Source organism: Dicentrarchus labrax, unplaced genomic scaffold, assembly GCF_905237075.1.
Source record: "Dicentrarchus labrax unplaced genomic scaffold, dlabrax2021, whole genome shotgun sequence".
NCBI lineage: Eukaryota > Metazoa > Chordata > Actinopteri > Moronidae > Dicentrarchus > Dicentrarchus labrax.
Genome location: NW_026136701.1, coordinates 24,137,128 through 24,155,805, shown reverse-complemented (window position 1 = coordinate 24,155,805; position 18,678 = coordinate 24,137,128). Strand labels below are relative to the sequence as shown.

Genomic DNA, 18,678 nt, shown 5'->3' with positions numbered 1-18,678 from the left:
GCAAAAAAAGGGTTCTATAATTTGATAGAGAAAATATATGTTGTAGATTTTTGAATATAAACAAATCTTTTACAGTCCTAAATCTGTTTTGAGCGTATCGTACAAACATCCCTATATAAAGAACACGCCATCATCTGCATAAAATAGAGTAATTGATCACGAGCACAATACTGGTATCTGTGCATTTTCTTTCTATCTCTTCTGTGTAGAGAGGAGCCCAAAACTAAAAAGCTAGAGTGAATGTTCAGTGTCTCAGCATTAGTAACAGGACAGGTCGTCCTCGTGTTCTGTCTCCTCAGCCACAGGATCCCCAAGGAGCAGTGGTGGCTGAAGCTCCGTCCGCTGATGAAAATCCTGGCCAAGTACAAGACAAGCTACGACGTGTCCGACTCCGGCCAGCTGGAACACGTGACCCGGGTCCGACCCAAGGAGACCAACACCTCGTCGACCATCTGAACCGATCACACTGCTGCCAGAGAAGAGCTTCACTCCAACGAGAAAACGGCTTCACAAAACCGTGACAGCTACTCACACAATGACTGATTGACCGCTGATTGACTGCAGATAAATTAAGGTAGATTTTAAGAGATTCATTAAGAGAGGTCATTTAAAAGGTTATATTGAATGGAAACATTGTGGCACTTTTCAGAAGGGATCTTCTATATTTTAGATAATGACTGATGAGAAAGCTCTTTACGTAGTTGTTAGCAGAGCTGACACTGTATTTCCTAGATCCCCCGATTAAAGTTATTATAGAATTAAATATATATATATGCACTCCTCATTATGTACTGTATAAGTATTCAAGTTTTAGTCCTAAAAATGTAGCTATCTTTTTTTTTAAAGCTACCTAGCTGAGCAAACCTTTGTGTTGTGTTAACACTGCCAGGCTGAGGTGGGTGGTGCATTTAAAGTCTAGCTTCAGTCATTTGTATTAATTTCTACAGCACTTTGAGCCCCATAATTATTGTAATCCCCTAAAGCTGCTCATAAAGAGAGAATATATGCCAGGAGGATCACATGCTGTCAGCCTAACGCCTGATCACACCTTGAAAACAGTCTAACATCTCGACTGTAAAATGCTTCAAATGAAAACTTGAAGGAAAATGTGACCTACAGGAGGTTTAGTGAGTCAAGCTGGCCGTGCGTTTCCTACCACCTGCTAATTGTGTGTGTCTGAGTGTGTGTGTGTGTGTGTTGTGGTGTTGCCTTTGCCGTCTGTATCCACTCTGGGCTTTGTATGTGGCATCTTTATAATGGTATTTGTGAGTTAGGTCATGCTGTTGCTGTAGTTTGGCAGTGAAGTGGAGGGTGTCTGAAACCTGTATGCAACATTAACTTAATGTGATGGCAGTGTGATGTGAGTGTCCTGTCACAGTAATAAAGCATTTATTGTGTGGAAAGTTGTATTTGTCAATGAGATTTATTAGTAACTTCTTTTAGATTCCGAATTAAATTTCTGGTGTATGTAGAAATGTTGTGGTTTTATATGTGATGTAGGATTGATACCACTCTTGTGCTTAGCTTAGCATAAAGATGTCTAAAGGTTCAGAAATCCACCTACCAATCTACTATCCATACAAAGGCTGCATGTCCCTATAACTCTGGATAATTCACAAACCGCACTGAACAGTTTCAAGTGTTATTAAACCCCATTTAAAACAGTTGAGTGGATTATTCAGACACACTGCTGATTCACTTTCACTGTATTGGGTTGGAGGCAGATATCCTAAAAGCTGAGCAAGTAAAACCAAACAACCTGCCTAGTTAGGCAACGCTGCAAGTAAGTGAGATGTACTGGATGTTTTATTTAATATAGCTGAACTTTGTCAGGACTGACAATAACTAACTAAAACTGAGTGTCTGATATCAAGAATTTGTAACAAGTAAAGGAAATCAAAGAAGTTATTTCCTGTGGCTTTTACATAACAGTTATATCTCTAAGAAACAGAGATGACTGATCTACAGTACGTAGGAGGAAAAAAATGACCTTTTTTTTAGGTGTTACACTGGTGATTTGGTTACTTAAGACTGTACATTATCAGAATCAGAATCAGATATACTTTAATAATCCTGTGGGGAAATTACTATTTGTATGTCCTATTAAGTACACTGAAGACGATAAATATTGTCCTGAATCATCTAAAAGTTAAACAAACTGAACCGCAGAGGAACCAAATAGTCTTTATACCACAGAGTAAAACAGTGAAATTAAGTTAAAGACATGGTTTTGATGATTAAAAAAACTCCTTACTCCATGATCATAAATAAAGAGCTGAGTCCAGTTTGGGATTTAAACATGATAGTGTAATAATGACATTTTTATAAATACCGTTATGTACATAAAATATGTGGAAGGACAAGCGTCAATCTGAAGGATCACATAACGGATACTAATAGGCAACAGTGCATGTTAGCTTTTTTGGCGACCACTTCAGAAGACAAGACAGTTGCTTTTGGGTATTCTGTGGGAATATGACCGTTTTTTAAATTCTACAATACCTACTGATGGGATTATTTTACAATCCATGAGGGATCTTTTTTAATGGTCTCGTTCTCTGGGCCCAGGATAGCAGCACCACACGTACTCTGACCAGCACAGAGGTATCTGCAAGAAAACAAGACCAAGAACACTTGTTTTACAACCAATGTAGACTGAAGATTTCAACCCATTGTCCATTTCCATTTCTTAACTATTCTTAAATTAAGTAAAGATTTTACCTTTCGGTCACTTCCACCAGGCTCTTGTGAGTGACGGCGAAGAGTCGTTCTCGGAGACTCTGTTTCATCTCATCGGTGATTCCATGGATGAATTGACCCATTCCTGCAACACAAAGACAAAGTGAACAAAGTAGTAGTTAAAACCCAAACTGCCTCCATTTAAAGGGCAAAGCACTCAACACCCATTATTGGGAATGATGTGTTTCAACATTTTAGACCAAACAAAGTGACATCTTTAAAAGCTTCGACCAACAGTCAAAAGTATGTTCAATTTACAGTTATAAAACAAACTGGGCACGTAGCTACTACTTTGGCTAAGCAGGCTAAGCTTAGTAACAAAGATGTAAACAAAACTGGAGTTGATTTCCAAGATCTAACCTCCATTACAGCGCTTTAAAGTTTATATAATCATTATTAAACCATTTGGAAGATTAAAGAATGTTTTTTAACCTGCATTCCAGGAGCCATATGACAAACTTTGTAAGTGTGAGGTCCTATCTTAACTGGTGACCAGGATAATTAAAGTTAGGACCTTTATATAGGAGAAAAGCCATTACAGATAAAGAGTTTCTAAGTCAATGTTCCTATTCTAACTTAAGCCAGGAGAAGTGTAGTACACAAGCAACTTACATTTTAGGATAACTGTTGAGCTGTCCTAACTTGTTTAATCTGTATGGCTTCTATTGTATTACTTTTAGACAACCAAATGTCTTCAGGTAGGACTCTCTCTCTTTTATCTCCAAAGCTAGAGCTGTTGTAAGTTTCTCAAAAAGAACATTTTTGGATTTCTCTACAGATGTTGCCCTCGAACTCATCTGTCTTCAAATGAAGTGCCCATCAGGGTTTTGCTACATTCTTTTAGTATATTTCAATGAGAAAAAAACCAATGGTTACAAAGTTGTTCAGCCCAGTGAGATAAGAAAAGTAGTGTTGGTTGCTAGGTAACACACATACAAGTTGATAAGCAATGTTATAGAGTATTTTGCTTTGTTTTCCTATCTTACAATAAGATAAAGGGTAGTTAGGATCTCCTTCTGTAATACTAAAGTGGGAACAATCCTAGACCCACACAACCACAGATTATTAACATTCACTGATTCCAGTAATGTGCTCAAATGTAAACACTCAAAATATCTGATGTGAATTAAGGTAACTGGTGTCAGGATGCATCACTTCATTCAGTTGATTCATCACACTGGGAGTCTCACCTTTGTCTGAGGGGGCCACAGGTGCGTCAACATTTGAGAAGACTGCCAGTTTGGCTTCGTCGATGTCCTGCTGGGTGAACTGTCCCGACTTCGCCCAGTCCACACCTTTACGAAACGCAGAGAGGGTCTGCACCGAGTTCGGGTCCCTAAGAGACAAATGAGACAATAAAAGAAGGTCAAACCACACTTTGTTGGCAATTTTCTCAATTATTCAGTTGGGTCATTTGATTATGAAATTCCAGAAAATGGTAAAAACTGTCCAAAACCAAAAGTTCTTCAGCTTACGAACATAGAAGATCAAGAAAACCAGAAATGTTCACATTTGAGGAGCTAAAACCAGATAATTATCATATCAACTATCAAAAATAGTCCTTGCTCAATTTTCTCATAATTGGCTGATCAATTAATCAAAAAACTATTTGCAGTTCTGATTCTTATGTTTCCTACAAACACTGATTTCCATCTCATTTTGCAAATTCCATTTCTTGAGGTTTATAACATTATTTCACAGATTCTACCTAGTATTTCTGTTTTTCTGGGGCATTTTATCCCTTTGTTACTAGATAGGCGAGAGAGAGAGAGAGAGAGAGAGAGAGAGAGAGAGAGAGAGAGAGAGAGAGAGTACATTGCATGTATATGTAATACATCTGTGCAGTGTGTATTGAAGCGCTTTCCAAAGTTGTGACCACTGTAATGAACTGCGGCCCACCTGTATGAGAAGAAGGAGAAAAGACCTCCTCCCATCCTGGCCCCGCCTCCGTAGGCTCCTCCCTTCTCCCGGATCTCTCCATGAAGATATTTTGCCATCATCATCCTCGCCAAGATGTACAAACTGACAGAGAAAATAAAGAGAAAGAAAGTGGCTGTCAGAAAGATCATTAAGAGTGTCATTCATCTTCCTGCTGCTGGTGCTTGGCGGGTGCCGCTGTGGTTACCTGGCGTAGTCCTCGTGGGAGAACGGCACCGCACGAATACTCTCACTGACAAAGTTTATAGGGAAGGGCATCTGGAAGAAAGTTTTCATCTGACATGGATGGAAGTTCAGCTCCTGAAAAGTGAAGTAAGAAACACACGCTGATTAATCCTAATTCAGACTTTCTGTTTTGCTTTTATAATATATGTTTCTCTTTTTCACTTTCAATCTCTCAATGTCCAAGGTGACATCAAATGTTGGGTTCTACCTGAAAAAGAGGTTCATCTTACAAACACATGAGACTAAGAAAACTAGGTATGTTATTAGTGTTACTAGGTATACTATATGTATTTGAGGGGCTGGAAGAAGATAATCTGTATACTCCTTTCACTACAAACCCCTGTTCTGCTGGTTATAACAGTAAACGCAGTATGGCAGCAATATATAGACGACAAACACATACTAAGTGTCAGATGTTGATCAGTGGACTATTAAATGAAAAAGGGCTGCCAGCACTGAACTTACAGAGATGAGTTTCCTGCTCGGTCCAGAGGGATTCTGGGGGTCTAGTGGCCTCTTTAATGAAGGAATGAAAAAAACATCACAGAAAGCAAAATAATGTATTTTTATTTGATTGACAAGTTAATATATAATGTTATGTGACAAATTCTGAATTGTAAATAGTTTATTGGTCCAGTTTGCCCGTTGAAATCTTACCTCAATAATATTGGTTTTGACAGGTTTGCGTTCTTTTCTGTTTTCAGCGATATCCTTTGTAAAACTCTCCAACTGGGCTGCGGTCTCAGACATTTTCTGTGGAGTTGAGTTGACTGCGCACCTACAAGGAGCAGACATTTTAATTTGAAGTGAGAAAAGTAGATGATATAAGGTGCATTTACACTGAAATCATTTTGAAATCAACAGAAAACTCATTCTACGAAGACACGCTGACAACAGAAATCTGTCCTACTTTAAAATGACATATCATAAGCAATTCTATTCTACCTCATGTTCTCAGGGTTGAGAAGGTGTTTTTTGATCCGTGGTAGTGTTCGGATGACTCCGCTGAGGTCTGACATCTCCGCTATCCTCTTCATAAACTTCACCTAATAATCAAATAACACAAAAATCTGTTTCACAAACTACTGACGCCGAGAAACAACAGGTAGGAAATAAAACCTCTTTTGTACAAATGAACACAGAGATATTAAGATATTAATGAGTGGAATATATTTCAGAATAAACATAAAATAATAAATTCATGTTTTGTTGATTTAACAAGGTTCCACTTTCATGTGTTACATCAGACAAAAGTCTTCAGATATCATTTGATATGTTGTCATATCAAATACAACATTTAACAACTGATTTTGTTCATTTTTAATGACAAATTGCTTGAACAGAAAAGAAACACAATACACTCATGTAGCACATGAACACTTTGAGTCCATATAATCTCACTTTGAGCATTATGACTGTTTTCATATACTGTACAGTACCTGTTCCATCCCACCAAAAGTCTCCTGGAGGTCTCCTGCTGGGGTCAGGTGACGGCCTGCACGTGTCATAGCATACATGTGACCAGAGAAGGCGATCCCATTGGACAACTCCTGTGCGGACATCATCACCAGCACTCTGAGACGCTCCTCCTCATCAAAGTGGGGGCTGGAAGAAAAACATTTCACAGCTGATTTAAATCAACATCAGATAAAGTTTATCTGTTTGTAGATTGAACTTGTTTAGGTTGGCGTCTCTAGCTGCTGGTGGTATGAAGTGATTGAGGACGTACCTGTTGAATATGTCACTCCACAGCTGAAACATGTGAGGGAGGTTCCTCTCCAGGCAGGAGGAGGACAGGAGGACACCCTGAAACATAGAGCACACAGCAAATGAGAGACACTCATCAACCAAGACAAGAAATCACTGCATCCTTTTTCTTAGAGGCAAAAGGCTGGAGCTTATCCCAGCATGCACTGGGTTGAGTGAGGGAGCCAAACTGGACCTTGCGGTTGACACATTTATATTTTTCTTATTTACATGCAGCAGGACATCCATCTGCAATCTGCACAAAGAGCTCTAGGAAATCAAAAGTTTGCTGCTACACTAACTCTTTCCTTTCCTTCATACTTTATTGGCTTCACATTAATTTGATTGTGTTGTTTCAGACGCAGGTATGCTGAGCTGGCACTGACCTGCTCGTACATATCCAGCTGGGTGGAGTCAGTGATGACCTGGGGGGTGACAGACATGCCCCCTGTCCTCAGGTCCATCTGCTGGGCCTGTTGCCTGTAGTCCAGAGCTCCACAGCCCATCCTAATTAAACAAACAGAAACACATGCAGTCATTAAAATGTACTTGGCAAGCTGGGAAGCATGCAGAAAGAAGAAACAATAGTCCATCTGTCTCAAATTTTAATAACCGTACAAAACATCGTGATATTGAGGTGCTCTCTGAGCCTCAAACTGTCCTCCTCAAATGTCCGAGGAAGAACACTTATAACTCCATTAATCTCAACCAGGGAAACAAAACTGACAAAAAAAAACTGATACTGTTAAAATAAACAAATTCTAAACCTCCTCTGTGCAGAGTGGATCTGGTTCTGGTCATTACAAACTGACAGATGAACTCACTTGGTGATAACACTGCAGAAGAGCGGGACATAGAGCTTGAGATCCTCTGGCAGGGTGTTGAGACTACACATGGCTCTGAAGTAAACCAAGCCGTTGGTGGGCTGCTCACAGTACTGAACTGGAACACCTCCTGTAGGGATCAGCAGAGGAAAGCTCTTAAGAGTACAACAATACGATTGCTGTGCAAATAGGATGCAGTGGACGCTGTGCTGTACCTGTAGTGCCGATCTGAACTGGAGTGATGGGTATTGTGGGCTTGATGTCGGACACTTTGAGTGCAGGCAAGCAGGAGGCATCCTGGGTTTTACTCTGAGCATTCAGCAGCTCCAGACCTTTCCAAGAAGAAAATACATGATAACATCTAGCAGATGCGTTACATTACATCCTGATTCATCTTTGACTGGTACTACTGGTTATATTACAGACATTGAAAACACAGAGGCTAACCATATTCTACATTATTTATTCATTATTATTATGTTTCCAAACCACAGCTTGATGACAGATGGACTCAATTTAATGGACTAGATATCTCATACAGACAGAACAAGACTATGTCAAAACCTCGTATCTGACTGGGCCGTGTATAAAAGTGCTTCTAATTTGAAATGGATACGGGAAGTGTCGGCATTCAGCCAACCGAGGGTGTAACTTCAGCACTCAGTCACGGACTTTCACGTTAATAGGGTTGGCTTCGCTGTTGTGGTCCCGCCAAAAAGGTTTCTGAGAACTAATTCCCTGAAGAAAAACATATTTTTGGCCAACTTCTTGTTCACTCTGGCTGAATCTGGCTACAGACACTCGATACATGCAGACATACTCCACTGTGTGACACATCCTGTATATATACACATGGAAACACCCAATAAGTGTCTTTATCTGTTTGTGTATTAGAACTTATTTTCTTTTCTTTAACATTTGTAAAACTGTATGAATTCCTTCCATGGCTCAACTGCTGAGGGCTGATTAACTAATGAAAACTCATATAATCTTCATGCAAACATAGAGAGAGATTCCCACCAATGAGCAGTGAAACTATCGTTACCTTTGTCATAAATCTCTTTTCTGTCACAGTCAGACAGAGCCTGGATCTTTTTCTGGAGTTTCTCCTTCTCAGCCTTGGACTGTTTGTCCATGTAGGCCTCGTCCGGGCTCATGGACAGGGTCAGTCTGTGTGTGTTCTCCTGGTGGATAGTAGGGGGTTGGGGATTTAAAGAGGGGCTGAAAAGCATGAATTAACACTGAATCCTAAAACAATGGTAATACCACCGGTGACATCTCTGTCTGCTGTCATGAACTTGAGGAGCTTTTTGTTTGTTTGTTAGTGACTTTGTCACATTGTTTGACTGCCGCTGGTTAGAATATTCTTCCAGTAAAGGACGCAGGAGATGTCGCCTGATAAATACAACAGCCAAATAAATCTGAACTGTATTTAATCATACAGAATTAATTCCATTTTATTACAGTTACAGCCTGTAATTGTTTATTTTAGATGCCCAAAACCGATAATAGTTGGTAATAGTTGGCCTCTTTATAATATTTACAACATTTTTTGTTCCCAAAATGAGTTCTAGTACACAATTTCAGTATATATCTTTTCCCTCCAAACTCCCAACTATTGGGAGCAATACAGGTACAAGGACAAGCAGCAGTTTAATAAAGATATGAATGCCAGACTGCTGCATGTTTTTCCTCTGCAACTCCAGTAGAGAAACACAAACACGCATATTTACAACAGTTTCATTCACCTTGAAGTAGTGCTTGACTTTGTCCTGGAGGAAGCGAGGGTTTTCTTTCAGCGCCTGTCTGAACTGAGCAGTGCTGCTGTTAATCTGCAGCAGCTCCACCGGGTCGCCGCCATGGTTCCACGATGATGCTATGTACTAGAAACACACACACACACACACACACACACACAGTGTTAAGAATGAGGAAACTAACTAACTTTTAACTAAGACAGCACTGAAACAATCTAGTATCTTGTTTTACTCTTTACTAATATTTATGTATGTGTCCAACTGTTAAACACACGCTTTTGGTGGTTATGGAGGAAGTGAGGAGGAAATCGGCAAATAAAAATATTTACATCTGTGATTTGTATAGAAATACACAGTACAGGAAAACCAATAGAAACACAAGATTTTATGTACAGAGAACACTAACTAACATCCTCAGTATTACTAACATACCTCCCACATGGTGGTTTATAAATACACGTCAAAGGTTAAAGATAAACAGCAGTGAACTCACCGAGGCCAGAGCTAGGCCGAAGTTAGTGGTCTGGTGTTTGATCTCGATCTCGAGCTTATGGAGGAGAGCCTCAATTCTTTCCTCCTCGAAGCCCCTCCTGTGAACGATGATGAGAAATGAGTTGATTTTACACACTGTGAAACTCATTTCTGTTCCTTAAGAAGAGCTTTCACCTTTGTGAAACCACATCTGCTTTATCAGAACAAGTTAAAGCTTAAGAGACAATTAATATCAAGGCACTAAATGCAACCGTGGAACTCACTCTATAATGTCATCGATGGTTTGGTTGATGATTTGTTTAACCTTCTCTGTGTCCTTCTCGGCGATTCCCTGCAGTCCGATGCTGAACGATGCCTGTTTGGTGCTGCCGTCATATCTGCACAAGAGGATGTTTCAACATACTCAACCACCACATGAATGTTGGACGCTTAATATCATCTCGTCACAGACAAATGTTAAAATGCTTATGATTATTTGTTTGATCCCAGATGTGAGCTGGATAAGTAGGTATTCTGACACATAACTGGCCATTAAGTGTATGCAATTGGTTAGCTGTCCAACCAAACTAGTATAATCGAAGTGTAACTGATCCCAGATTGGTATATTGCATGTTTTCTGTTGGTATCATGTGGCCCATGTACACACCCTACGACAGAAGGGAAGTCAGATCCAATCTTGGGTTCAATGAGAGCTTTGTAGAAGGGAGAGTTCGGTCCAGAGACCATTAGAGAGGACAGCAGGCTGAGAGTGAATCCTTCGAAGGTGTCAGTGATGCTGCACAAGAAATCACATGTTATTGAATAACAGGCACAAGGCTTCACTTTTAAAGAGAATTGTTATATTACATCTTGTTGTAGCCACTGTAAATGAAGATCAAACAGGAAGATCAGGAGAAAACAGAAGATGCAGCACCCGTGGCTTCACACTCTCATAAGGCCATCCGATTTCAAAATGAGTCTGAGTACAATTGTCTCCGAGCAACACAGCAGGAAAAAGAAAGAGCTGAAGTGATCTTACTCTCCCAGCAGGTAGCTCACACTCAGCGTGTTCTGTCTGGCTGGATCTGGAGCCAGAGTGTCAGGGCTGCAGGTCACATGGTCCTCTCTCTGGGGAAACCAATGAGATTCACAGTGAGCTCAGACTGAGGATTCAATGCATTTCTGTTTCTAAAGTGAAAACTATTTAACCATGCATGCATACTATCATGTGTCCCTTAACAAAAAGGTCTATCTCTAGAGATCCATTCCAAATATAGGCAATATATCCATTCCATTGCACATATTTTCACAACTCGCTCTGTAAATTAAAGGTCCAATGTGTAACATTTAGGAGGATCTATAGGGAGAAATGGAATATAATATTCATAGGGATATTTTTACCTGAAAATAGGAATACCATCCATTTGTTGGTGGTGCTCTTGTGTGACATCTAGTGGCAGTGAATATATATATATATTGAAGTTGTTTGAAGGATTTTCCAAAAAGCAAATTCAGTCGTCAGCACTTGCAAATAAGTGTATTTCTTTGTCAGATGCTGCAGGAATCCTTTGAGTTTGAATGCACTTGAGGGTTTTATAATGTTAAACAGCCGTTCAGTCACAGTAATGTGTCTGAATTATGAACTTACAGGGCTGCTCCAGTGTGGCTGGGAGGGGACCTCGGTGTTCGGGTTGATGCATTCAAACTTGGATAGAGCTTCCTCTTCGATCTGCTTCAGGTGCTGCTCCAAAGGCAAATCTCCATATGTGAAGAATCTGAAGAATGTATTGAAAACACTGTCAGGGGTGTGTGTGCGTGTTGGTTTCATACATTTATATAAAAGTAATTTAAAAAGCTGCATTCTTCCTGTCCTGTGACAGCAACACATTCTTTTTAGGAATGATTATGACTCTTTTTATTTTATCAGATGGAGACACACTGACATAAATAAACTCACATCAATGAGAACTGATGAGGCTGCACCAGTCTGCGGCAGGAAAATACTTCACAACGATAAATACCAGAGTGAGTGAGCTGTCTGAGGTAAAACCGGCTCTGTTCTCATTACATAGCAGAACAAAAATGTGCTGCTGTTCTTTTCTAGGCTGGTGTGACCCTCTACCTAGCGTTGCTGGGGTGGTAATGTGTGGCGTGGAATTGTCTGAGTTGCTGCCAGGTAAGGTCGGGGATGGCGAGAGGCTCTCCTCCTGACACCACAGAGTACGTGTGGTCGGGATACAGCTTGTTCTGGAGGTTCTGAGCGTAGATGCGCCCATTGTCCGACTGTAAGAATACACACACACACACACACACACACACACACACACACACACACACTAATATCAGGATTTCAGAGTTGTGCCAATGTGTTAAAAAGAGAAAGAACTGGTCTAGTAGAGTCAAACAGACAGACAGAACAGGTGCCAAGATTCAATTGTACTGGGTGGCTGTAATCATTAAAATAAATGTGTCTGTGTCATTAGCGTTCAAGGGAACAAACAGATAATTAGCTCAATTTCAATCAGTGTCTGCAATGGAACTAGCAATATGGGGTTTTATTCAGAATCCTACACAATGTTATGTCCGGTGACTACTCACCTGGATACTTTGTGTTGGTGAATGTTCATTTTAAAAGCTTTGCAATCCCCTTCCTTGAAGTAATCTTTGTTTTTATTCTTACAACCACATCAGATTGTTGGTTTAATCTAACCTCCGCTCTTCGACTCCTTGTCGAGTTCATCTTGTGCCCAAAATTATATATTTTCTTGTTTTCCTTGTGCAGCTGCGCTTTCTTATGTTCTTGGTTACAGGACACTTTTTAAACTTTGTTCCAAGAAAAGTTCAACTGCACTAGGCAAACATAATCTTCTTTTATTAATCTAATACAACAATATGATGAGCTTATAATAAGCACTGTACAGAGTGTTGACTTACAAAAAACCCCTTCATTTCATTGAACACCACTCCTTTAAACACCAGAGGTGTGTTGGGATCTGTGGGGTTTTCATTCTCCAGCCTCCAGCCCTCCTGCCTGGAAAATCCACACATACAGATTCAAACTAGGTAGAACGATTACAGACTATCCAAGTAATATTAGCAAACTCTGTGTGTTTCAGCGACTGACTGTTGAGATACAGAATCACAACTAAGTCTAAAAATCATCCATCCAAAAGTTTACCTTTGGCTACTATTTAGCAGCCTAGCATTATGTAGCAACAGTCAAAACTCACCGGAAATCCTGCTCCCGTAAACAAGGGAAGAAAACTGCGTCCAGATAGACTGACAGAAGATTCTGGAAGTCCTTCTCATTTTGGGTTGAGAATGGATACATGGTGTAGTCGCTGGCTGTTCACGACGAAGCAAACAAACAAACCACACGTGCAAAAAGCTATTTAAATAACCAACAATATCTTTTTCTCTTGAAGCTGAGCAGTAAAATAATGACAGCAGCTCTTTGTTTAATTAATCAAGTATTCTGGGGTATGTACAAGTGAATGTTAATTACTCATTTCCAACACTCAACCTACTATAATACATTTAAGAAGTCCAATAAAAGTCCAATTAAATACTGAACTGCTGGGATTGTTATGAAACCCTTCGATTATTCCCACATACATGCACTAAACCTGTAAAACTCCAACTGACTACATCCTTAGTCGAGGTAAGACTAGATTTATTTTCTACTCAGGATAATCATGAAACTTTTGCTCACAGAGATCACTCGGTACTTTGAGGATTGTTCTGTACCTGTGAAAGCGTTCATGAAGGTGGACAGGGACCTGTTGAGCATCTTGAAGAAAGGGTCTCTGCAGGGATACCTCTCAGATCCACACAGCACCGTGTGCTCCAGGATGTGTGGCACCCCCGTGCTGTCCATGGGGGTCGTTCTGAACTGCACACTGAAACACAGTCATAAGAGGCATCTGCTGTGACTGGGCTGCTCTTATATAAACAAACACAAGTCCTGCTGTGGTAAAGTGTGACTGCAGAGACAGAGTTAAAAATGGGTGCTGCAGAAACACACTGAAACCAACCTGAAGAGGTTATTGGAGTCATCTCTCGCTGCATGGAGGTACTGAGCTCCGGTTTTATCGTGGGTCAACTTCACCGCTGTGAGAAACAAGTCAGGGACCGCTACAACCTGTGAAAAACAGAGTTAGCAGCTGAGATTAACATTGGTTCGACAGCAGCAGATGCTTTCATTAACCGAGCAGCAATGGTACAAGGTTAATGAAATTATAAAGAGAAATTCAACTGTAAAACAAACAGTGTTCATACAATATTACCGTCTAAGCCACAAATGATGCCACGTTTATGAACCTTGACAAAGTTTTAAAAAGATGTCATCATATTTTCCAAGCTCACCCAAAGGAGTTAGCTGGCTGTTAGGGCTGGGCGATATGGCTTAAAAATAAAATCCCGATTTACGATTTTAACCGATTCTTTTGTGGACTGTGTTTTAGCGGGTGTTTGTGGGCTGCGGTCCTGTATATCTCACAGAGAGCAACATTTCTCCCACTCGGCTGCATGCCTCTGCTTGAGGTGCTGGAATAAATTGGTCGTACTGCTTCCTTTGGTTGTAACAGCTTTCAAACTAACTTTGCAGTGAGTCGTTGTTTGTTCGCTGTCGGACGCCACAAAACCAAACCACCGACGACACTGTGCCTTTTTTGGGGACGAGCTCATCCTGGCTTGCTGCCATGTTGTGTTTATCTGTGGAGAGGCGGGGGGAGAGAGCGCACTCTTACCTACGGGAGCCCAAAGGGAGCGCCGGTGTTGTGGAAGTTCAAGAGAAAACCGATTTTAACTGAAAATAAAAATCGTGTTTAACCACGAATCTGAATTAATGGATACAATCGATTTACCGTCCAGCCCTACTGGCTGTTATAACGAACCAATGTCAGCTACAGTAACAAAAGGTAAAGGTTGAAATGAAAGAGTACAGTTACACCCACCTCTCTGACTGTAAAGCCATGGATCTTCTCTCCTGGTTGGTACTCAACCACCTTCTCTTTTGCTGAAGTGCTCCTCAGCCTCCATGAAGGCTGCTGTCCAATCAAACTGAGACAAAAAACAAATGATAACAGCACGAAGAATGAGTCGGCCGTCTTCGCACAAACAAATGCAGATTGTATATCTCAACATTTCATTGAGATGAGCATCAGAAAACCCCTTTCAATCAGTGAGTCCATCTAATTGGTGTGTCAAAGTGGGGTGTCCCTCAGGGGTCCTTGGGAAGGTCATAAGGTGTCCACAGCAAAAAAGGTGAATAACCATAAGTGTGATATATGAGATTTAATACACTAAAACAAATAAAAGCAAAGATCAGATTGAGGGGGGGATTCCTGGGATAAAATCTTATAAAATGGGGGGTCCTGTGGTCTACTGAGTGTGGGTTTAAGGGTCCTTGAGGGCGAAAATCTATGAAATCACAGCATTAATAAACACAACGAAGCTTCTGCAGGCCATAAAGAAAGGTCAGATAAATAATATAACAGGTATACAAACCGCTATTAAGCCTTTTTCCTTTATGAAACTGTTATTCATCAACAGTGTCTTTTCTCATCAAACGCTGCGTCACATTTTAACAAATACAACAAACACTGCCACAGACAGACAGTGCGGTTAGTCGTAACAGGACAACCGCACAATGACTCAGCATGTTATTGATGAGCAACGGGGAGAAAAAATAAATGTAAAAAAAAAAAAAAAAGCCTGTTGTGTAATTTACATGCTACCTTGCTGCACCGTTAAGAGCTAACGTACTTCAGATATCGGAGTTTCTCGAACACCGTCTTCGTTTGCCGAAACATGTTTGTGTCCCTGCACTCCCGCTGTGTTGGTCTGTTACAGAATCACACACTGTGAAGTCAACGTGGTCGGTAATTCGTCCGTATTCCGGTGGAGCATCGCTCGTCAACGTCCTCTCGAATGCCGCATTGTGTCAGTCGCGCACATTCAGGAGAAGACGCGTCGCACCTGCGCAGATAACAGATCTCGCAGCAGTTTCCCTGCTCGGTTAGACCCATCCGTCTGCGTTGGAACTCTGCAAGTAAGCGCTGACGCCGGCGAACAAGCTGGGTTTTGATTGGTCGAGATGGGATGAAGAGACGATGTGATTGGCGCTGCGTCACATCACTAAGGTTACCAAACCACGTGGAGTGGTACGATGAGGTTTGAAGGTCAGCTATATTGTGTAAACAGATGTTAGCTAATATTAAACTTTAAACTTTGTTGCAAATAAATTAAAAAATAAACTTTCAATTAATTTTAAACTATCGAAGGATTTCATCTTCTACCATTTGCTGCACTGTTCACTGTAGCTACTGTGTTTTAAATTAAGTTAATTTATTTTATATTTTATATATATATGTACCTATATTCATTTTATTTTTAGGTTTAGGGTTTTTAATTTTAGTTTAATGTATGTTTAATATATGTAATATATATATATGTGATTCAATCTATCTATCTATCTATCTATCTGTCTATCTATCTATCTATCTATCTATCTGTCTATCTGCGTCGTCTGCTGTCTATCTATCTGTCTGTCTGTCTGTCTATCTATCTGTCTGTCTGTCGTCTGTCTGTCTGTCTATCTATCTATCTATCTGTCTGTCTGTCTGTATCTATCTGTCTGTCTGTCTGTCTATCTATCTATCTATCTATCTATCTATCTGTCTGTCTGTCTGTCTGTCTGTCTGTCTGTCTGTCTATCTATCTATCTATCTGTCTGTCTATCTAAATGTCTATCTATCTATCTATCTGTCTGTCTGTCTGTCTGTCTGTCTATCTATCTGTCTGTCTATCTATCTATCTATCTGTCTGTCTATCTAACTGTCTGTCTATCTATCTATCTATCTATCTATCTATCTATCTGTCTGTCTGTCTGTCTATCTATCTATCTATCTGTCTGTCTATCTAAATGTCTGTCTATCTATCTGTCTGTCTATCTATCTATCTATCTATCTATCTATCTATCTATCTATCTATCTGTCTGTCTGTCTGTCTATCTATCTATCTATCTGTCTGTCTATCTAAATGTCTGTCTATCTATCTGTCTGTCTATCTATCTATCTATCTATCTATCTATCTATCTATCTGTCTGTCTGTCTGTCTGTCTGTCTGTCTGTCTGTCTATCTGTCTGTCTGTCTGTCTGTCTGTCTGTCTGTCTGTCTGTCTATCTCTTTTAATGTGATTCAATCTCTCTGCCAGCAGGGGTCGCTGTAAGATCACATTTAGCCAGTACATTAGTCACTAAAGTAGATTGGTTAGTAACTTTCCCCCCCTAAATGTTCCACTGTGGCGTCCCCAGGAGAAAAGTGCAAACACGTATGATTAACTTAAGTGCAACTTTACACCTTTATTGTTAAAATTATATCCACGTAAATCAATTCAGAATCCCAAAAAAGAATATTTCTGTGTTGCTTGGCAACTTTTAAACCTACCATGACATTACAAATGTAATTAAATGTGGGTGAGCTTGAAAAATTCATTTATTTACTTTATTTTTTTTGTTGGTTGTTGGTGTTTTTTTAAATTTTATTGTAATTTCTTTGTGACTTTCCTTCATTTTCCATTTCCCCTTAAATGAATGAGGAATATTTGGGTAGCTGCAAGACAATTTCCCCAATGCACATTAGATACATACATTCACATACATACACTGCTTGGTCATGGCATGATTCATCTGATCCTGATCCCTTATTATGCCCCCCATTCCCTTCACTTTGTGTGCAAAGTGCTAGAAAATATGCACCTTGAAAGAAAAAAACGTCACCTGTAATAATATAGGTCTTAAAACTAGATCTCGACACAGGGTGCCTCTTCAAAAACAGATTCTCAAGATCAGGTAATAAAGCAGGACTCACCTTAAGGCCTTCATCATGACAGTTGATATTGTGCTTTATTGGTTACAAGTACCACAGACTGATTGCTACACAGTGAATTTATGTTTTTTTGGGGGGTGACACTGGAGATCTGTGACCCTGGGGCAGCTGACCACTCTTCCAAGATGGTAATTCGGCCTTGTGCGCGGCGTATAAAAACCCAGTACGCCATTATTATAAGTCTGACAAAAGCTCAGCTAACGCCTGTTTGTGAGGATGGTTGAACGGTTTGAATCCAGCAGGGTGTGAATGCAATCAAAGCAATCTCCTGAAATCATGAGGAGCTTGCTATTGTTTATGTTTATGAGCTGTGTCCTTTTCCAGGCGCCACCTCCTTCGCAGTCTGCGTTTCAAGACCAATTATGTCACAGGAGGTTCGACAAGGCTGTTTCAAAAGCTCAGTCGAAGGAAATAAGTCAAAAAGATGCTATGGTGAAACCTCTGCTAGCCTTCCACCCTTCTATACAAGGATATCATAGAAAGAAAGGTTATAAAGATATGATATAGGCCATATAAACCTACAAACGAGGACTCACAGTGAGATCCTGTGGGATTAGAATAGGAACAGTGTAGTTAGTTCTCATTATAGCATGGACTACAGCAACATGTGAAACTTATTGCTACCCCGCAAAAAATCACTCTGCTTCTATTGACAGCAACAGTAGACTGCCTTTTCTTTTCTTTTCCTTGTATTATTATTATTTTTTTGAATATCTTTTGAGGCACCCACGGTCATCCCTTGTGTTTCCACTGACAGCATGTGGGAGATTTTCCAGCAGCATGAATAGGAGTCCTTGGTGAGGAGGCAGGAGGGTTTTTGACAGAGCAGGAGCGTCCTCCAACAACGGTAGCTGGTTTCAGTCTGCCACTGCACGTTCATTATCAGCGGAAACCTTGATCACACAAAGCGGGGCGAAACACACACACACACACACACACACACACACACACACACACACACACACACAACACACACAACACACACACACGCTGCAAAAAATTTTCATCATAAAAACTGTAAAAACTGGCCATGAGTTGACATAATTTCAGTGGATTTAACTTGTTTCAAGGATTTTCAAGGATTTTAA

General features: G+C 40.2%; 2 protein-coding genes across 6 annotated transcripts in view; one reads left to right on the top strand and one right to left on the bottom strand.

The window, feature by feature from the left end:
* Positions 1-1,403, top strand: part of LOC127377638 (ATP-dependent 6-phosphofructokinase, platelet type) — a 62,844-nt gene extending 61,441 nt beyond the window's left edge. For all 5 annotated transcript variants that reach the window (XM_051426100.1, XM_051426012.1, XM_051425762.1 and 2 more), the window contains one exon: positions 300-1,403. In XM_051426100.1, the coding sequence (XP_051282060.1) occupies positions 300-456 (157 nt within the window). In that variant the 3' untranslated portion in view covers positions 457-1,403. The remainder of the gene's footprint in view (positions 1-299) is intronic.
* An 882-nt stretch (positions 1,404-2,285) lies between these two features.
* Positions 2,286-15,662, bottom strand: pitrm1 (pitrilysin metallopeptidase 1). The gene is made up of 27 exons (XM_051425642.1): positions 15,467-15,662; positions 14,656-14,761; positions 13,735-13,841; positions 13,448-13,599; positions 12,931-13,045; positions 12,635-12,731; positions 11,823-11,983; positions 11,349-11,475; positions 10,740-10,828; positions 10,368-10,496; positions 9,985-10,098; positions 9,723-9,819; positions 9,221-9,355; positions 8,518-8,656; positions 7,688-7,804; positions 7,473-7,602; positions 7,035-7,155; positions 6,632-6,708; positions 6,342-6,507; positions 5,848-5,948; positions 5,560-5,680; positions 5,368-5,418; positions 4,865-4,977; positions 4,639-4,761; positions 3,930-4,075; positions 2,722-2,824; positions 2,286-2,608 (listed from the first exon to the last, which is right to left on the bottom strand). Exons 1-27 carry the CDS (start codon positions 15,511-15,513, stop codon positions 2,515-2,517), a joined length of 3,078 nt encoding a protein of 1,025 aa, XP_051281602.1. The 5' UTR covers positions 15,514-15,662; the 3' UTR covers positions 2,286-2,514.
* Positions 15,663-18,678: the final 3,016 nt, after the last annotated feature.